General features: G+C 47.4%; 1 protein-coding gene across 1 annotated transcript in view; it reads left to right on the top strand.

Annotated features, from left to right (window-relative positions):
- The window catches only part of camta1a (calmodulin binding transcription activator 1a), a 31278-nt gene extending 12195 nt beyond the window's left edge, over nt 1-19083 (top strand). The window contains 17 exon segments of the mRNA XM_035382173.1: nt 1-230; nt 1588-1714; nt 2223-2357; nt 5259-5407; nt 6062-6258; nt 7070-7148; nt 7379-7691; nt 8056-8333; nt 8370-8501; nt 8866-9044; nt 9388-9616; nt 10442-10513; nt 10705-10725; nt 10992-11194; nt 12040-12114; nt 12384-12414; nt 14051-19083. The exon segment at nt 1-230 is cut by the window's left edge and continues 1273 nt beyond it. Coding sequence (XP_035238064.1) covers nt 1-230; nt 1588-1714; nt 2223-2357; nt 5259-5407; nt 6062-6258; nt 7070-7148; nt 7379-7691; nt 8056-8333; nt 8370-8501; nt 8866-9044; nt 9388-9616; nt 10442-10513; nt 10705-10725; nt 10992-11194; nt 12040-12114; nt 12384-12414; nt 14051-14083 — 2483 coding nt within the window. The 3' untranslated portion in view covers nt 14084-19083.
- Nucleotides 19084-19474: the final 391 nt, after the last annotated feature.

The raw sequence follows: 19474 nt of genomic DNA, 5'->3' as shown, positions 1-19474 counted from the left end.
AAACGGGGTACAGCCCCTCGGAGCTCTGCCTCCAGCCCTGCTGCAGCCCCCAGTCGCTGGGCCAGGGGGGGGCGGGCGGGACGGCGGGGGGAGGGGCTGGCGGCACGGACGCCGGCTCGCTGGCCTACATGCACGTGGCCGAGGTGGCGCAGGGAACTCTGGGAATGATCCAGGCTGCCGGGAGGCTCTTCATGGTCACAGACTACTCCCCGGAGTGGTCGTACCCTGAGGTGAGCGCCTGACATTCAGACACTCCAACACCCCCATTTCACTCTCAGCACAGCGCTGTGGAGCCTTTAAACGCTAATAAAACCAGCTGGATTTCATTACTACATATAAGACTGGCTTTCGTTTCTTTATATAATTACATTTTTTTTTTTTTTTTTTGGAATGAAATTCACTTATGATTATTTACTTATTACATGTGCATTATAAGTACACATATGGAATATTACAACTTTTCACTGTTAATGGACAAGTTTATACAATTCAAAGCATAGATAATCATGAAAAACCTAGTTTTAAGGGGGTGTACTCGAATGTTTGACTGGTACTATTTACACACTATACTTTATTGCCATTAATATGAAGACGGTAGCTAGTGTTAGGCAGCTGGTAGCTGCATTCTGTTTTCAATGTGTAAGACAAAGATGTTAATTATCATTATTATTATTGCAGTTTTGTTATTATTGATCCTGTTTTGTTGCTGTTGTTAGTATTAAAGATGTAATGTGTATCTGAAGGAAGAAGGCTGCGCAATTCAAAGAGCCAAAAGCAGTTCTTATGCTCATAATCTGATCGTTCTATAAAGGTTTATGAAAAATTAAAATCAGTGAAAGTACACGAGCAGGCATTATTAGTCTTTATGGGCAGTCAGGCAGATGGTATACTATAGTATTAGCAGGAACCTGCCGAGTTTTAATGCCAAGGAAGACCAGAAAAACTTTTTTTTCTTTTACGGTTGAGTCTAGTAAAATTATGCGTGCATTATTTGGCCGCTGTTCACACTTCAGCTGTCTCACCATTAAATGTTTCAGTTCATTTTATTTTATTATAGACCTGAATGTCTGACCTTGCCAACTGCCCTCAGATTGCCTCTTAAACTGGACAGGCCTGGACGATTTCCACTTAAGAGGAGAGAGTGGCCCTCTTAATGTGCTGCGGTTTCATTGTATAACCACAAGATGGCAACTCTGAGTCAGCGTCAAACTGCTGAGGCCCGAAAAATAAGTGTGGGTGTTTTTCCCATGTTTCTCCACTAGAGGGAAGAAGAACATAACCATTCCTTGCCTGTTGAGTTACAAGAGTTGTTCTAGGCTTTCTTGCTAGGCTTTCTTCAATCTTTATTTGTACTCTGTAGTGGTTTTAATTTTAGTAGGCACTTCCAGCTGTACACACACACAGTCACACACAGACACACACAGACACACACACACACACACAAACACACAGCACACACACACGGTCAGGGATTTGATACTGCTGCACGCATTCTGGTGATGTGCTCTTGGTGGTGAATGTGCGGTGCGTTTCAGCGTGCTACCAGCAGGGGGCAGCAGCTCTGACCCGGCTCTACCTGCGTTTCAGGGCGGGGTGAAGGTGCTGATCACGGGCCCCTGGCAGGAGACCAGCAGCACCTACAGCTGCCTGTTTGACCAGATCTCCGTGCCAGCCTCTCTGATCCAGCCTGGGGTGCTGCGATGCTATTGCCCAGGTAAGGAGGCAGTTTCCCTGGGTTACGCAACTCTGGTCCTGGTGGGCCTGCGTGTTTGCAAGCACTAGTTACAACTAATCACAGCTATAGGTGCTGGTTCACTTTTATATCGGACCACAGAAAATGGTTTTCTCAAAGCATACGCATGCAAGGAACTAAGTTGTCTTTCTCTCTCTCTCCTTCCCTTTCTACCCATCCTCTCTATCTCCCACTCTCTATCCCTCCCTCTCTCTCTCTCTCTATCTCCCCCTCTCTATCCCTCCCTCTCCCTCCCACTCTCTTTTTTCCTCCCTCTTTCCCTCCCTCCCTCTATCTATATATCACCCCCTTCCTATCCCTCCCTCCCGCTCCTACTCTGCTTCCCTTCCTCTCTTCCTCCCACTCTCTCTTTCCCTCCTTCTGTCACCCTTCCTTCCCCTCTCACTCTCCTTCCTTCCCTCCCCCTCTCCCCCTCCCTCTCTCTCTCTCCCCCCCCACTCCCTCTTTCTTCCTCCCTCCCTACCCACAGCCCATGACACAGGGCTGGTGACCCTGCAGGTAGCCGTCAGTAATCAGATCATCTCCAGCTCGGTGGTGTTTGAATACAAGGCTCGCGCCCTGCCCTCTCTCCCCTCCTCTCAGCATGACTGGCTCTCCCTGGATGGTAGGTCCCGCCCCCTTTCCTGTCCATCCTGTCTTGCCCCCTCCCACTCTGGTCTCCCATTTTTGCTGCAACAAGTCATTACGGTGGCGAGTGCCCAACCGTTGCCTCGCCGAAATTATTTGTTTAGCCTACTTGTCCGCTTTTTGGTTTATCGGTGCAGTTCACCGCACACACAACAAACGCAGCTGTTGCTGGCTGTTAAGTTCCATCATCTCCGTTTGGGCCTGTCCCGTGCCCGTGGTCTCTGTTTCAACGGGGTGTTGAGTAACCACACTTCACAAAAAAGAAGGGTAGTGTGTGATCCCCAGGGCACAGAGTGCGCCGCCTGGAAACGCTGTCAGAAAGGGAGGCCATCGGATGTAACCCCCCTCTCGGGTGTTAACGGAAAACCGTTCAAACGGATGGAGAGAAACAACAGAGTGGGGAGGGCGGAAACTGAGCAAGTAGCCTATAGTGGGGAAGGCATCTCTCTCACTCTCTCTCGCTCTCTGATGTCACTTTGTTGTACTGCTGCTGAGTGCTGCCTCTTCTCACTTAGTAGTTTTTCTATATTGTTAGGAACTTCGACGTTTTGTTGTTATACATGACGTGCGGTCAAGACGGCGCGCGTTAGCTAACGTCCGCGAACATATTCAAACATTTTCAAACTTTTTTCTGTTCGCCGCAAACTTATTTCGGTAGCCTACGAACGTTCGTCGTCTTGAACGCACGTCTGGTAGGCTTATGCACGACTTCACTGAGAACTTTGCAGAAGACTCTTGAGATGCTGTTAAACTTAAAGGTTAGACTTGGCCTGGAAGATTTTTTTTGTTACGGCGGAATGGTTGTGCTGTGTATTGACTATTTACTGAGAAGAGAATAAAAGTAAGTTGGACCTGTAAAAGTTTTGTTATTTTGCATTTTACGGCGTAGGCTGGTGCACGTGGCGTGGTTCACGCTCGAGCGGGTAATTTGTGTTGTAATCTACTTGTTGAGAAGTGTTCTGTGTGTGGTTTACTTATTAGCTGAATGCTACAATGTTGAGCATTTGACTACAAACCTAAATGTATAGCTCCGCTTACTGTCCCGAGTTGTGTTAATTGGTTCTGACGTGTTATTTGTTTGTTTATTTTATTGCTAATCTGTTTCCGATGTCTTTGAAATGAACGTTGATATAGACTACATAATTTATTCACCGTTACATTTAACACCTTACTTGGCCTACGGCGACGTAAAGCGTGTAATGAAGCTTCATGTCAGATTTTTTTAGGTGTGGTTTATATTTGTGAACATGCATGGTCAATATTTCCACTACGCCTTAAATTTAGTTCAGTTTCAGAACCGCGGACAGCGATTAAATTTACCTAGACGGATTTCAAAGAGAATGTGGTGGAATAACTTCCTTTGTGGTTCCAACGGTAACCAACGAAAAACATTGTTTTGTCTTGTAGCCTATATTTAAATCAGCCACGTAGGTCTGTTTGAATAAAAAAATATATTTTTTCTCAAAGTGGCTGAGGCCTTTTTCGATCATCACGTTTTTATCGAAACTTCGACGCTGGTTACAGTTCTGTTATCTACGCAGAAAACTGCAGAATAATGTAGTTGGGTATAAAGTAGACTTGTTTGTCTGAGATTCACAGCCTGTACTTGTATTATACAAGTAGCCTATAACATACGAGAGTAGCCTACTTTGAATGAATGATGTTTGTGCGATGTTCTTGATTTCAAATGGGATTTGAGCTATGAATGGACTAATTGTTCTCAAATTGAAAACTAAATAAAAGAACCAATGAATAAATAAACTGGATAATTGTGTGGCTGTAGCCTATCTGGCACAGTAGCCTATCTTAGTGTAAGGTAACAGGGAAGGAGATTGACAGCGCGAGACCGACGGATTGACGTTCTAATTATCCCGCTTTAATGGTCGCAGATCGCGCGCGTATTAGTTCTCCTCGCGCTCGGCTTGTAGTTATGCGTCACGCACTGAGCGCTTCGGTAGCAATGACAACGCTTAGCTTACCTCCCAATTTGCTGCCCGTCAGGAGAGCATGAGGTGAACGGAGAAAGGGTTCAGTGGGCTGGAAATGCTTGTCTGTGATTGGGGCGGGGAAGAGCTCTTCCGGTCGAGGTCACCTGTAACAGGAACCCTCTTGGGGGCAAGTCGATTAGTGATGCTAATCTGCATCTTTTCTAATTAAATCAGTTCAACTATCTTTTTTGTCCAGCATCATTCAGGTTCGGAAAACGGGTTGTCACAGAGTGCTTCACAATGGAAATTTCCGAAAGCAAATTAAGAAAAGAAAAATTTGAGGAAAATATGGGGATACGTGTTGAAGGTAAAATAGCCAGCACTTTCAAGGGTGACCGGTCAACCGGTTTAATTATATTACATCAAATGCTAAGTGTTGGTTGCTTAGCTACTGCTCAACAGCAGGTTGCTACAGAAACAGTCTCACAGGTCCTATTAGTGAGATGCTGATTTGCTAAAGTCCTGTAGCTAGGTTTCAGCTAGCTTTAGAGTGGGATAACTTCAGAAACGACCCCTTCCCCACCCCCCACCCCCCCCCCACCCACCCCCATATAAATATGTAAAATAATGAAAGTCTTTGAAAATGACTCAAAAGTTTATTTTTGTTATTGTGGCAGGTTTTATTGTGGTAATTGTCGAGGTAGTTTTATCATCTGCCACACAATGCTGCGTGTCGAACCTGTGGGGTTCTGACGGGAGTACTGGAGAACTGACTCACTGCTATTACCTTGCAGATAACCTACAGACATGTACTGACAGTCTCTGTTATTGGGCTGTGCTGCAGATAACCCTCTGGACGTGTACTGACAGTCTCTGGTTTTGGCTGTGGTTCAGATAAGCGTACAGACTTGTACTGACAGTGACAGTCTCCGTTATTGGCTGTGCTGCAGATAACCAGTTCAGAATGTCCATCCTGGAGAGGCTGGAGCAGATGGAACACAGGATGGCAGAGATGGCTGGACACCAACAGCAGGGAAGTGGAGGAGCTGCTGGAACAGGAGGAGGGGGAGGCACTGGGGGCAACAGCACGCAGTCACAGGTAAAACAACAGCCACACCCACTCACGGGTACAGCAGAACAGCACGTGCCCAGCACAGCCGTGCAATGTGCTCTGAAACATACTGTATATGTTAAGTATGTTGTCTGTACACATTTGTAACAGTATGTTTATGTGTAATGGTAAATATAAAGTGTGCATATTGTTAAATAATGAAATTGCTCAGGACTTACAGCAGTGGAGCAGGAGTAGATCATGCAATCTGTCATGCCGTCTGATGTTAACTATCTTGTTGCTGTAGAGAGCTGATCTTTTGTGTGTGTATGTGTATTTGTTTGCGTGTGTGTGTATGTGTATTTGTTTGCGTGTGTGTGTGTGTATTTGTTTGCGTGTGTGTGTGTATTTGTTTGCGTGTGTGTGTGTGTATTTGTTTGCGTGCGTGTGTGCGCGTGTGTGTGTGTGTATTTGTTTGCGTGCGTGTGTGTGTGTGTGTGTGTGTGTGTGCGTATTTGTTTGCGTATGTGTGTGTGTGTGTGTGTGTGTGTATTTGTTTGCGTGTGTGTGTGTGTGTGTGCGTATTTGTTTGCGTGCGTGCGTGTGTGTGTGTGTGTGTGTGTGTGTGTGTATTTGTTTGCGTGTGTGTGTGTGTGTGTATTTGTTTGCGTGTGTGTGTGTGTGTGTGTGCGCGTGTCTCAGTGTGTGATGGGGCAGGCTCAGCCCAGCAGCTCGTTCGAGGGCAGGGTGGTGGTGGTGTGTGAGAAGATGATGAACCGGGCCTGCTGGGCCAAGTCCAAGCAGCTGATCCACTCCAAGAGCTTCCGGGGCATGACCCTGCTGCACCTGGCCGCCGGGCAGGGCTACGCTACGCTCATCAAGACCCTCATCAAGTGGCGGTGAGCAGTGCACCCTGGGAATGCAGTTACATTGGGCATGACATCATGACAATCACAGCACTGTACCATGACAGCATACTGTAAATATAAAATATACACATCGGGACATAGTGTATCCAAAATACATGCATGCATATGTGATTGAACATACACGTGAGCTTAAAATCACTATAAATGTTTTTGTGTGTTTTTCCACATACAATGTGTGGGTGACATACAGTACTGATAGGATTCTGTTGTGTGTGTGTGTGTGCACGTGTGCATGTATGTGTGAGTGTATGTGCGAGTGTGTGTGTGTGTGTGTGTCTGCATGTGTGTTTGTGTGTGTCTGTGTGCATGTGTCATGTGTAGCACAAGAGTACGGCAGCACACTGTACTTACAGCAGAGAGGGCTACAGTAGCAGACTGGGCTACAGTAGCAGACTGGGCTACAGTAGCAGAGTGGACTACAGTAGCAGAGTGGACTACAGTAGCAGAGTAGACTACAGTAGCAGACTGGGCTACAGTAGCAGAGTGGACTAGAGTAGCAGAGTGGACTACAGTAGCAGAGTGGACTACAGTAGCAGACTGGGCTACAGTAGCAGAGAGGACTACAGTAGCAGACTGGGCTACATTAGCAGACTGGGCTACAGTAGCAGAGTGGACTACAGTAGCAGACTGGGCTACAGTAGCAGAGAGGACTACATTAGCAGACTGGGCTACAGTAGCAGAGTGGACTACAGTAGCAGACTGGGCTACAGTAGCAGACTGGGCTACAGTAGCAGAGAGGGCTACAGTAGCCTGTCTGACGTTCTCCTCTCTCCCCTCCCAGCTCTAAGCACTCTGACAGCATTGATCTGGAGCTGGAGGTGGACCCCCTCAACGTGGACCACTTCTCCTGCACCCCACTGGTAAGAGGAGGGAGATGGGGCAACAGCACTGGGGTCAGGGGTCATAGCTGTGTGTGTTTGTTTGTTATGGGAGTGTTGGGGAGTGTAGTTTGTTATGGGGGTGTTGGGGAGTGTAGTTTGTTACGGGGGTGTTATGGGGGTGTAGTTTGTTATGGGGGTGTTATAGCGGTGTTGTTTGTTACGGAAGTGTGTAGCGCTTGTGTCAGGCCGCTCTCTGGCGCCCCCTGCAGATGTGGGCGTGTGCGCTGGGACACCTGGAGGCGGCGCTGGTCCTGTTCCAGTGGGACCGGCGGGCCCTGGCCATCCCAGACTCGCTGGGGCGCCTCCCCCTGGCCATCGCGCGCTCCCGCGGCCACACCAAGCTGGCCGAGTGCCTGGAGCAGCTGCAGAGGGGGGAGGAGCAGCCCGGCCCCGCCTCCCTGCCACCCGCCCAGGACCCCCCCGCCCCCCCGGCCTCCGACAGCTGGATGGTGCTGTGGGCCAACGACGGCACCCTGGCAACCAGCGGGCAGAAGGGTACCGCCACCGCCAACCCAAACCCTGGTGAGCAGGACCCACCTTCCTGTACTGTCATTATTATTATTATTAGTATTAGTATTATTATTATTATTATTATTATTACTAGTAGTAGTATTATTAGGAGTAGTTGTAGTATTGTTAATGTTGTTGTAGTCGTGGTAGTAGTAGCAGTTTTCATGTTAGTAGTAGTATTGTTTATGTTATTATTAGTATTAGGGGTAGTAGTATTGTTTATTATTATTGGATGGGTTTAGAGAGGGGGATGGCTTCTGAGTGAGGGATGGTTTTAGAGGAGAGAACCCTAGCAGACAGTGGGCACTAATTAAAGTAGCTGGCAGTGGCGAGGCAGCGATGGGGCTGTAATTCCTTCCCATCATGCTTTGCGCAGACTTGCGGAGACCCAGGTCGGAACCGTCCAGCTGCTACAGCTCGGAGAGTCAGAGGGACCTCCCATTGGCCAAGAAACACAAGCCTAACCCCGAGCTGAGCCAATCACGGCCAGACAAGGCCGCGTCCGTGCCCCTCAGCCTGGACAGGGGGGCCGCCGGGGAGGGGGGCGTCGGCGGAGGGGGGTCACAACCCAAACCGGGGGCCGTCCGAGGCCTGGGCGGGGCCAAGGGAGGGTCCAGGGAGCAGTATGCTGCGTGGGTGTCGGGGAGGAAGGGGGCGAGAGGGGGGTTTGGGGGAGGTGGGAGTGTTGGGGGGCAGGGGAAAGGGGGGAGCCTGGTCAGCCGGCTGTGTCCGCGGGACCCACAGGACCCGCTGGAGATGCTGCTGTCCTACAGGGAGGACCTGGAGAGCCAGGAGTGCCTGACGCACATGGACAACCTGCAGGTGAGACGCCCCAACACTCCGCTCAGGTGCTCAGGTGTGGTGCTGGGGTGTGAATGTTCAGGTGTGGTGCTGAGGTGTGAATGTTCAGGTGTGATGCTCAAGTGTAAATGCTCAGGTGTGGTGTTCAGGTGTGATGTTGAGATGTGAATGCGCAGGTGTAATGTTCAGGTGTGATGCTCAAGTGTAAATGTTCAGGTGTGGTGCTCAGGTATGACGCTCAGATGTGAATGCGCAGGTGTGACGCTCAGGTGTGGTGCTCAGGTGTAAATGCTCAGATGTGAATGCTCAGGTGTGAATGCTAAGGTGCGGTGTTCAGGTGTCAATGCTCAGGTGTGGTGCTCAGGTGTGTTTCTCCCCTCCTCAGGTGAACATGATGACCCTGGCGGAGCACATCATCGAGGCCACACCCGAACGCATCAAGCGGGAGAACATCGTCGCCGTGGAGACGGTGCCCCTGGACAGCGCAGGAGTCGGCAACACCATGAGCTGGCTGGCCAGTTACCTGGGAGACACAGAGCACCTTCCCAACATCATCCACCTGCGGTGAGCCGACACAGGCTAGGCTAGGCTAGGGTTAGGGAGATTTAAACACAGGTACACACAGGTAGACAGAAGGTATCACACCTCTCTTGTGACTCTGTAGTCTTTCATACAGCATCGGTGCAGTTCATAGGCTGCAGACTGACTGCTGAATGGAATCCACTAATGGAAATCAACAAATGCTTTAAGGTCAAAGGTCACGAGAAGCCCAGCTACTGCCTGCATGTGCTTTCTGGGTACTTGACCTGAATTGCTTCAGGAAATATCCAGCTGTATAAATGCAGTGTGTGTAAAATGTACTTTGGGTAAGTGGTTCTGGATGAGTGCTTCTGTCCCCCCCCCCCAGGTCCTTATACGCGGAACCCCTGACGCCCTCCTCCACCCCCAGCCTCAGCCCGGGGGGGTCCCCGCTTCCCGAGCCGGGCCTGCCCTCCCCGTCCGAGTGGGGCGAGCTCCTCCACCCCTCCAGCAGCCGGGTGGAGCGGGAGCTGGCCCAGCTGTCCCTGTCCGACCCGGAGCAGCTGGAGCTGTACGAGGCTGCTCGGCTGGTGCAGGCCGCCTTCCGCAAGTACAAGGTACCGCCCCCGCCCGGTTCTGCCTCCGCCCCGACCCGACCCGACCCGCCCCGCCCCGCCCTGGCCCACCGCCCCCGCCCGGTTCTGCCTCCGCCCCGACCTGCCCCGGCCCGCCCCAACCCGACCTGACCCGCCCCGACCCAGCCTGACCCAGCCTGTCTCAACCTGAACTGCCTTGACCCACCCCGACCCGAACCTGTCCTGCCCTGTTCCGCCCCGCCCCAACCCGCCCTGTCCCGCCCTGGCCCACCGCCCCCGCCCGGTTCTGCCTCCGCCCCGACCCGCCCCGACCCGCCCCGGCTCACCCCGACCCAGCCTGACCCAGCCTGTCTCAACCTGAACTGCCCTGACCCACCCGACCCGAACCTGTCCTGCCCTGTTCCGCCCCGCCCCAACCCGCCCTGTCCCGCCCCAACCCAACCTGCCCTGTCCCGCTCCGCTCCAACCTGCTTTGTCCCGGCCTGAATCGACCTGCCCCGACCCAACACAGCCTGAACCATTCTACCCAACCAACTCAACCCCACCCAACCCAACCTAGACTTAACTGACCCCCTGCCCCTCTCCTGCAGCCCTGGGTCTCCCCCCTGATCCTGGGGGGTCGCAGTGTCTGCTGGATTTCACTGTTACTCACTGAAATTAATTCATTACAGCAGCTGATTACACAGCTAAAACACCTCTCTTTCTTCCCTCTATCTGTCTGTCTCTCCCTCCCCTCTCCTTTCCCTCCCTCACTCCCTCCGCCACCCCAACCAACCAGCTCTAACAAATTTTCCACCTCTCTCTCTCTCCCCTGGTTCCCCCCTCCCTTTTTTCCCTCCCCCACAGGGGCGACCTCTGCGGGAACAACAGGAAGTAGCAGCTGCCGTCATTCAGCGCTGCTACAGGAAGTACAAACAGGTAGGGGAAGTGGGTGTGGCCTCAGGATGACTGATCATGTCGCACTGAAATACAACCAAAGTCCAAAGCTTGATGGTGTGACTAATGCTTTTACTCAAAGTGACTTGCAAACAGTGCATTTGCCAAAAGGGGAAACCCTGTCATGATTCATCTCTCTCTCTCTCTGTCACACTCTCTCTCTTTTCTAACAGCTGACATGGATAGCCTTGAAGGTAACATGATTTCCATGAATGTGTGTGTGTGTGCGTGTGTGTGTGTATATGTGTGTGTGTGTGTGTGTGTGTGCGTGTATGTGTGTGTGTGTGTGTGTGTGCGTGTGCGTGTATGTGTGTGTGTGTGTGTGTGTGCGTGTGTGTATATGTGTGTGTGTGTGTGTGCGTGTATGTGTGTGTGTTTATGAGTGTGTTACTGGTTAAGTCAGTGCCTAATTGCCTATTGCAGATGTGTTCCCCCACTGATGTCCTGTGTCTGTCTGCAGTATGCACTTTATAAGAAGATGACGCAGGCCGCCATCCTGATCCAGAGCCGTTTCCGCAGTTACCACGAGCAGAAGAAGTTCCGGCAGAGCCGGCGAGCGGCCGTGCTGATCCAGCAGCGCTACCGCAGCTACCGGGAGTGCAGCCGGCCGGGGCACCACCGCAGGGCCGCAGCCAGCGCTGCGCGGGTGCAGCACAAACTCAGGTAGCCGCCGCTGCGCGGGTGCAGCACAAACTCAGGTAGCCGCTGCACAGGTGCAGCACAAACTCAGGTAGCCGCTGCGCGGGTGCAGCACAAACTCAGGTAGCTGCAGCCTCCGCTGCGCAGGTGCAGCACAAACTCAGGTAGCCGCTGCGCAGGTGCAGCACAAACTCAGGTAGCCGCCGCTGCGCGGGTGCAGCACAAACTCAGGTAGCCGCTACGCGTGTGCAGCACAAACTCAGGTAGCTACAGCCACGCTGCGCTGGTGCAGCACAAACTCAGGTAGCCGCTGCGCGGGTGCAGCACAAACTCAGGTAGCCGCTGCGCAGGTGCAGCACAAACTCAGGTAGCTACAGCCACGCTGCGCAGGTGCAGCACAAACTCAGGTAGCCGCTGCGCGGGTGCAGCACAAACTCAGGTAGCCGCTGCCCTGCTGCAGCACAAACTCAGGTAGACGCTGCGCAGGTGCAGCACAAACTCAGGTAGCCGCTGCGCAGGTGCAGCACAAACTCAGGTAGCCGCTGCGTTTACTGCAACAACGTACGGTGCAGGAGCTCACATGCATGTACCCCAGTCAGATACCACAACTTTCACTGTGATGTACGGAGCATATCTGCATGCCCTAAAACCTGCATCGGGTTCCTCTGCTTTCCCTGCAACATGCAGCTGCGCAGCTGAACTCTTATCGCAGTCTCTGCACAGTACAGACGCACAAAACACGTCTCCAGAGCATCCTGTAAAAATGAATAAGAGGCCAGGGTCAAGGGTCAGCTGTGCTTCACCCAGACCCCAAATTACGAATCGTGTGATTGAAGAGGGCTGTGCTCTGGTCCCCTGCTCTGTTTCAGAAGCAGTCTGCTCACCAAGAAGCAGGACCAGGCCGCCCGCAAGATCATGAGGTTCCTGCGCCGCTGCCGCCACAGGTGAGCCCGCCTCTACCGCCCCCTTCTGGCCGCTGCGTGCTACTGCCCGAGTCCCACCTCATAGTTCACATAGTTTGTAGTTCCTCTTAACACGTGCTGTGACTCTCATGCTTACCACCCACCTGTGTGTCTGTCATATATCTGTAAAATAATCACAGGTATGTAAATATGCATCACAATGATTTGGTTTCCCCTGAAGCATACTTTCCCAAAGTAGTGGCTCCTGCCATGTGCTAATAGTTGTTTGTGATTTTACTGTTAATGCCAAGCCCTTTGATGGACCATAGACTGTTCAAGCGGGTGAGTGCACCCTCAGCAACTTAGTTTATGCCCCTCCCTCTCTCTTTCTCTCTCTGTCTCTCTCTCTCTCCTTTCTCTCTCACTTCATTGTTGCTTGATGCCTGCTTGCATGACAGCTTCAGACTAGATCCACAAGAGGCCTCAAGCTCTCTGATGCAGGGCAGAAGTTAATTAATCCACAGTCCACAAATGAAAATGACTCCACCACTCTCAACAAGCACTTTTTCCCTCCAAGACACGATCAAGCTATCTCTCGGTCGTTGTTCAAGCACATTTGAAGACTACGCTTCTGTTGGATGCTGTTCACTTTGTTGCATGACTGATGACAAATAGGAACTTTGCTTCTTTACTTCTAGGCATGCTCAGAGTGATGTCACTTCCCGTGTGGAACAGTTAATATTTTGCAGTTCATGTGTTTCATTCTTGTTTTGTCTTGGGTCACCAAAGGTTGAAGACACCCCCCCCCCCCCAGCCCCTAGTCCCTCCCCATTTTCTTTTAAACCTGAAGCAGAGTAGGGGCAAAAACATGATATTAGGCCCACTGCTATGAATGAAGGGAGAAGGCAGTTGTCACATCAGCTTACCAATATAAAACAGAAAGGACCCCCACCAATCACAGGGTCTGTTGCTAACGACCAGTGGAAAAATACCAATGGTGATTGGTGAATATATCTGGACATACTTCCTTAACTCCCTGTGTAGTATTAGCAGGAAGTAGTATCCTCCAATCGGTGTTAACATTGTTGTATTATTTGACAATAGAAACATGTGAAGATGATGATTGGGAGAGTTCCTTTGTTATGGTGATGTCACAGTTGCCCTCCCCCTTATTTCTTCACTCCTGGTCTACAACTGAAATCCAGTCCCGGCCACCGCTGATTGGCTAGAGCAAAAATCCACCATGTGATGTCACTCAGGGCTCCTGAAGGATCTCTGCTGCAACAGAGATGCAGAATCAGCCTGTTCAGGTTCCATTTAAATTCACATTGAGTTTGCTGGTCCAGTCCAGAACTACGTGCTATATTTTGAGCTAAAAGTGTGTGTGTGGGGGGGGGAAGCATAATTGGTACAATATTTGCGTTCATGTAGCTACTGTACGTCTGCAAAGCACAGTGTTGTTTCTGAAGACCTGATCTGCTCAACAGCTGAAGAGCTCTCATGGAGGTGCACGTTTTTTGCTGGTTAATCAGCATGCATTTTATTCAGATTAGGTCCGCCCCTGAGCGTGGAATTTCAATAAAGGCACGCCGTCATTGGCCAGCGTTCCTGTGTGTCACCCTGAGTTTGGCTTCTCCTGCCATCTGACTCATCTGAGTCTTGAGAGAGATCAGCTGCTGTACCTGCTTCGTGAGGACCTGTGTTTTGTGGTCAGCTGCTGTACTGGGTTTGTGAGGACCTGTGTTTAGAGGTCAGCTGCTGTACCTGCTTTGTGAGGACCTGTGTTTAGAGGTCAGCTGCTGTACCTGCTTTGTGAGGACCTGTGTTTAGAGGTCAACTGCTGTACTGGGTTTGTGAGGACCTGTGTTTAGAGGTCAGCTGCTGTACTGGGTTTGTGAGGACCTGTGTTTAGAGGTCAGCTGCTGTACTGGGTTTGTGAGGACCTGTGTTTTACATGTGCTCTGCTCCTGTCTTTCAGAGTGAAAGAATTGAGAAGGGCCAAGGAACATGAGAACATCCAGACGACCCTCCTAACAATGTGACATCATTCTCCAGACTCTTTCTTTCTGTCTTTCTTTTTTACATGTTAGAAGAGGAAGAAAAACAACCCCCCTTCCAAAAGATATTCAGTGAAAACTATTATTACTGCGCTCCCCCTTCTACAACTGGTTCTACTTCTGCTGTGACATGTACAAAAGCATTTTTATTTTGTATTCCTTTATTCTTCTTGGGTTTCTTTAAGGGTGAAACTGGAAAGAGCAGCAGAATTAAAACTATCAGGGGGAGTGAGTACCAACGTGGGGTGGGGGGGGGCTTCATGGCATTTTTGTTCTTGCACTTTTTCATGGATTTATATTTTCCTTTTTTGGGATCATTTATAAGAAACATTACAAAAATGGAAGAAAAAGAAAAACATACTTTGGGCTGATTTCTCAGTCCTGGGCTGGATCAAGGAAGATGATGTCATAGGTCGAATGTGGAATCATCATGTTGGGATTCTGCTTCTGTTTTGGGAAAGCAAAATAAAAGTGGCATCCATTTTCAGGAAGAAGAATTAAAAAAAAAAAAAAAAACACATCAACCAAAAAACAGAAAATGCTACGTAACACGCTTTACCCTTCTGCATGTACGTTGTCACCTGGAGCCAGGCAAGTGCACCGTCATCGCAGTTTTTTCCCCGTGAAGCTCCCCTCTGTCATGTCATTGGGTTAAAAGAGGTGGGGCTACCTATGAATGTAGGGCAGGTACGTGGACTAAAAATGGGTTGGGGTAAAAAAAAAAAGAAAAAGACTCTTATTTTGATATATTTTCATGCAGGGATGATATCAGGGGAGGGAAGGCCCAAATGGGTCACTGTTTGTTTTTTATTTTTTTATTATTGTTTATAAGCACAGTTACTTTAATTTTGTTACATTTATTTAAGTTATTTATTATAAGTTATTATTTTTTTTACCTGAATGTATTTAACCACTCATTTTCATGTGGCTTTTAAATGGCTAGCCTGCTTCCTGTGAGTCTTGTGGTTTAAAATTTTATCAGGAAAAAAATGCATGACTGAGCAAAGTTGTCTCTTGCGTGCTTAAAAATGATATATGTGTTTTAAATTTGTTTTCATGTTAATGTAGTGCCCACGTGCCTCCCCTACCCCAAGTCATACCTTCATAACTAGTCATATTTAATAACAAAGTAACAACCATTATTATTATTATTTTAATTATTATATATATTTTTATTATTATTATTATTATTATTATTATTATTTCTGCATTTATTTATCGGTTTGAAAGGTTTTTTGTGTTTATATATCGATGAGGGTTATTGTTCTGTTTTTATCAACTTTAGAAGCTATGAAATGCTTTTGAAGGGATAGTCACATACATTGCCTTGACTTCTTAGAGATTCTCTTTTGGGTCCCTGAGCTTGTTCCGAAGTGGAAGTAGACAAATCCATATTTTTGACTATTTAGAGGTGTGTGTATATAAAGAAGGATGAAGGTATTTGGGGGGGAAAAAACATTAATTTGAAGGGGATTGTATTTAACAATATATTATTTTATTCATTAAATAAGGGGGAAATATCTTGGTGCGAGACAAACCAGAATATTTGTATAGTTTTGTTTGAATGCCCTAGAAGTATGGTTGTATGTTTGTATATAGTGTAAATACTGGGGATTTAAAAAAACGAGCTATGTGCATGAAGTTTTATGACATGAGCAACGATACAGTACAAAAAAAATACGCATTAGTGGCTATGATCTGTAAAATGATTCTGACTATTTCACTATAAGAGTATTTTATTTTAAATGTTCTTGAAAAGAACATTTTGCTAAAGCATGACCTTACCTGCAAAAACAAACAAAAAAAACATACTGTATTTAGAGTTTTAAAAAAAAGGCAGATATCTTAAGACAAAAAAAGGTTGTGTTTACATTTTTTTCTGTTGTTAGTTTTTTTGTTTTGGGGCTCCAAGAATTTTATCTTTTTGCCGATGGTGCCAAGTATTGTGAATGCTATATTGCTTAACAAGAGAATTCGTTAGTGATCTTTGCAGAGCAGATAATCATGATACAACAAAGTATACTTGCATTTTCCACACCACTACCAATCAGCATACTCCGAAAGATCTCAAATCTTCAATGCAGGAGAAATTGTTTAAAAAGACTAGTCTCTCTCATTTACTTTCTGGTCACTGCTGTCTGACAATAGACTAAGCAATTTTGCCATTGCACAACACGGACAATATGGAGAACTTGTTAAGCAGTTTAACAAAAACGTACAAACTGAAATGTTGATGAATAACACCCACATAAACGCACCAAAATGGGTTTGAAAAACGCATAAAGGAAGGTAGTGGCAGCGGTGACTGGGTGCTGTTTTGTTCTGTTTGTTAATTTTGGAGGTTTTTGTGAATGAGAGCTTTGTCACTGAAGGCCTCGTTGTTTGCTAGAGCAGCTGACGGGCAGGATCTAGATATAATGTGGTGCTGATTAAATTATTTGCACTGGTTTAGATCACACAGTAGACCGGGGGCAAAGAGGTTCTCTCATGAGGTAGATGAAGATTTTTATCTTTTATTTTTAATATAACATTGATTTTTCAAGCTGGGGCTGTGTACAAAGATCTCGCTGCTGGTTTGGAAGTTTTCGACACTGAGCAAGACTGCCATGTCTCCAGGAATAAGCTAAATTCTTTGTCATAAAAAAAAACAAAAAAACAAAACTAATCAAAAAACCAAAGGAAAGCTAAAGAAGGGGGTTTCGAGCTGTTCTGAATTTGTTCATTGGTCATTGGGTCTCGAATTTGTGTTTAGCGACGTCTCAAAATTCTTTTAGGTGCTAAAACTGTGGCGTCGCGTAAGAACGGTGCGCGTGTGTATGTTTGGTTTCGCACGCTCGCTCGCACGTGCATTATGGGGGTAAGGGAGTGTGCAGGGGGGAAAAAAAGGGCGCATTCTGAAGCACAGGTAAAGGTGAGTAAGGTGAGTGAAATGTCTCTGCTGTTTCCAGGGAGGTATTTAATGTGAAGTCGAAGTGTAAAGTTCGTGTAAGAACCAGCGTTAGAAAGGGAGTGTTGGTCGGAGTGTTTGAACCAATGGCGCCACACGGTATAAAAACTTAATTTCATCAGCTGGGAACACGTGACAAAAGGGATATTTTTTATTTTTATGATTTTCTTCCCCCCTTTATTTGAGTGGGCCTTTCTTCCCAGTGTCGTTGTGTATGTGCTATCGTCCTGTGTCCGGGACTACACTTTTTTTCTTCTTGTTTGTTTGTTTTCTATTGCACAGGCTTGACATGTTAACTTTGGATTCAGAGTGTTTATGTAGAAAGTGCCTAACCGTACCTAACCGTGGCAAGCCAATATCAGGAAACATTTGATGTGCTAAAAGGGGGGAAAAGGATGAGTTTGCAAACTTCATTTTTCTTTTGTAAGAGTGGTTGCATTAAGAGGGCAAATCATTACCTGGACTGACAGTAACACAATGTAACTTCTAAACTTGGTGTAATTCTTCTGTTTCCAGTGATTCTACTGGGATTAATTATCCTTGTATTTATTTATTTATTTATTTATTTATTTATTTATGTATGTATTTGTCCTTAATGTAAATGGAATTCAAAAGACTCCGGAATGGCACCAAAATTCCGGAATCCTGAGAAGAATCTTTTTCGGATCGGATCTGCCTGCTGAACCAAGAATGGATCACACGGGATCACAGAGTCACTCCCGTGATCATTGCCTTGCATTCGACGATCCAGTGGTGGCCTAGGATGTCCGCTATTGCACTGCTGTGGGGACCCAAGATGGCGTCATTATGCTTGCATGGGTAATATATAGATAACAGGGTGATGGAACCACCACCCAAAGCATGCTTATTTTTCTAGTATTGGTAGTCAGATTAGACTTGTCATGACTTACTGTTCTGTAAAACAGAAGGTTGGTTTGAAGTGTCACGGAACCTTGGAAAGGTTGGAGGGCTGCTGGGTTTTTTTTTTTTAATTCTATGCGCAAATGCAAGACCTGATCAAAGAGAAATAATAAGCTGTTGTATGGTTATTACAACCAAGTTGCTGGGGGCAGCATGAATTTTGTAAGAAAACGTACAAATTCCTAAGAAGTTCTGTCTGATCTGTTTGTTCATTTTTTTAAATTTAGTATTATTCATCATAGTTTTCTTTCAACTTTCCTGACCTAATACCTTCAGCGTTGTACCAAGCACTTGTGCAAGCAAGCATGCGCACACACACACACAGACACACACACACACACACACACACACACACACTTACTCACACACACTCTCTCTCTATCTATCTCACTTCTCCGCTGAACAAGAGCAGTATCTAGAGATGTCAGAATTTTGTCTCAGCATATGCAGGTAGAAATGCAGTCTCGTATGCTTCTGCAACCTTAGGGACCGATATCCTCCCTTTCGTATCTTCTACTCAGGGTGCCAAAAATGTGGAGCAGGAGGCTAAACAGGACCCCTGGGGGGGTGGAAACTCTGTGGAGAAAACCCTGGGGGGGTGAAAACTCTGTAGAGGGGTTGAAAGAGGGGGTTTGACCCAGTGTAGGCCCCCCTTCGAGCATGAAACTCAAAAAGGGTGTCCGTAAACAGTGTACTGTTATACTGAATGGGTTCTGGATATATTTCTTATTATTACGATTAATATCTAAGGACTGAACTGAACTGTTTCACCACAAAATGACCTGATGTCTATTAAAGGGATTCTGCAGAGGGAGCGGTTAAAATCCACTGAAGCGATCACATAAACCGGTGAAGGGAAAGCAGGCATTCTCCTGTCCCACTCTCTCTCCTCTCTGTGGAGCAGTTGACAGTTGGAGTTTGAATGGTAAGGTTCAGTGGTTCCATTCGAACAAAATGGCAGTTGTGTTGCTTCACTCTTTCACACAACACACACACACACACGCATCTGTGATTGGTTCAGACATGCCGCATGTAAGTTTGGGCAGGATGCGCATTGTTTGTGAACATCTTATCTCTGGATGAAGTAAAAGTTAACACATGAATTCCACTTAATTTCACTGTGGACGTTTACTAGTTTCACAGTTCTGTTATCTGAATGTACTGCTTTAATTGACTGTAGCACATGCACCTATAAGGCTAGGCTACATTTGACCCATTTTTAATCTATTTTTTTTTTAGATTTTAAAGTGTTAACTGTGATAAACGTATAAAATGGCTACTCGTCTTGTGATTGGAGAGGATTTTTAAAAATCTGTTTACATAAACAACAGCCAGGCTGTTTTTCATGTTTGAGTTGAATAATTAATTATATTAATATTATTGTTATTATTATTATTATTATGTGTAAAGTCAAATCGTGTGAGATGTGGCGGGCTCCCTTTGCATAGACACGGTCATTGTGTGGTCCTGCAGGGCA

This window comes from Anguilla anguilla, chromosome 11 (genome assembly GCF_013347855.1).
Source record: "Anguilla anguilla isolate fAngAng1 chromosome 11, fAngAng1.pri, whole genome shotgun sequence".
Taxonomy (NCBI): Eukaryota; Metazoa; Chordata; class Actinopteri; order Anguilliformes; family Anguillidae; genus Anguilla; species Anguilla anguilla.
This window is presented reverse-complemented; position numbering and strand designations above follow the sequence as displayed.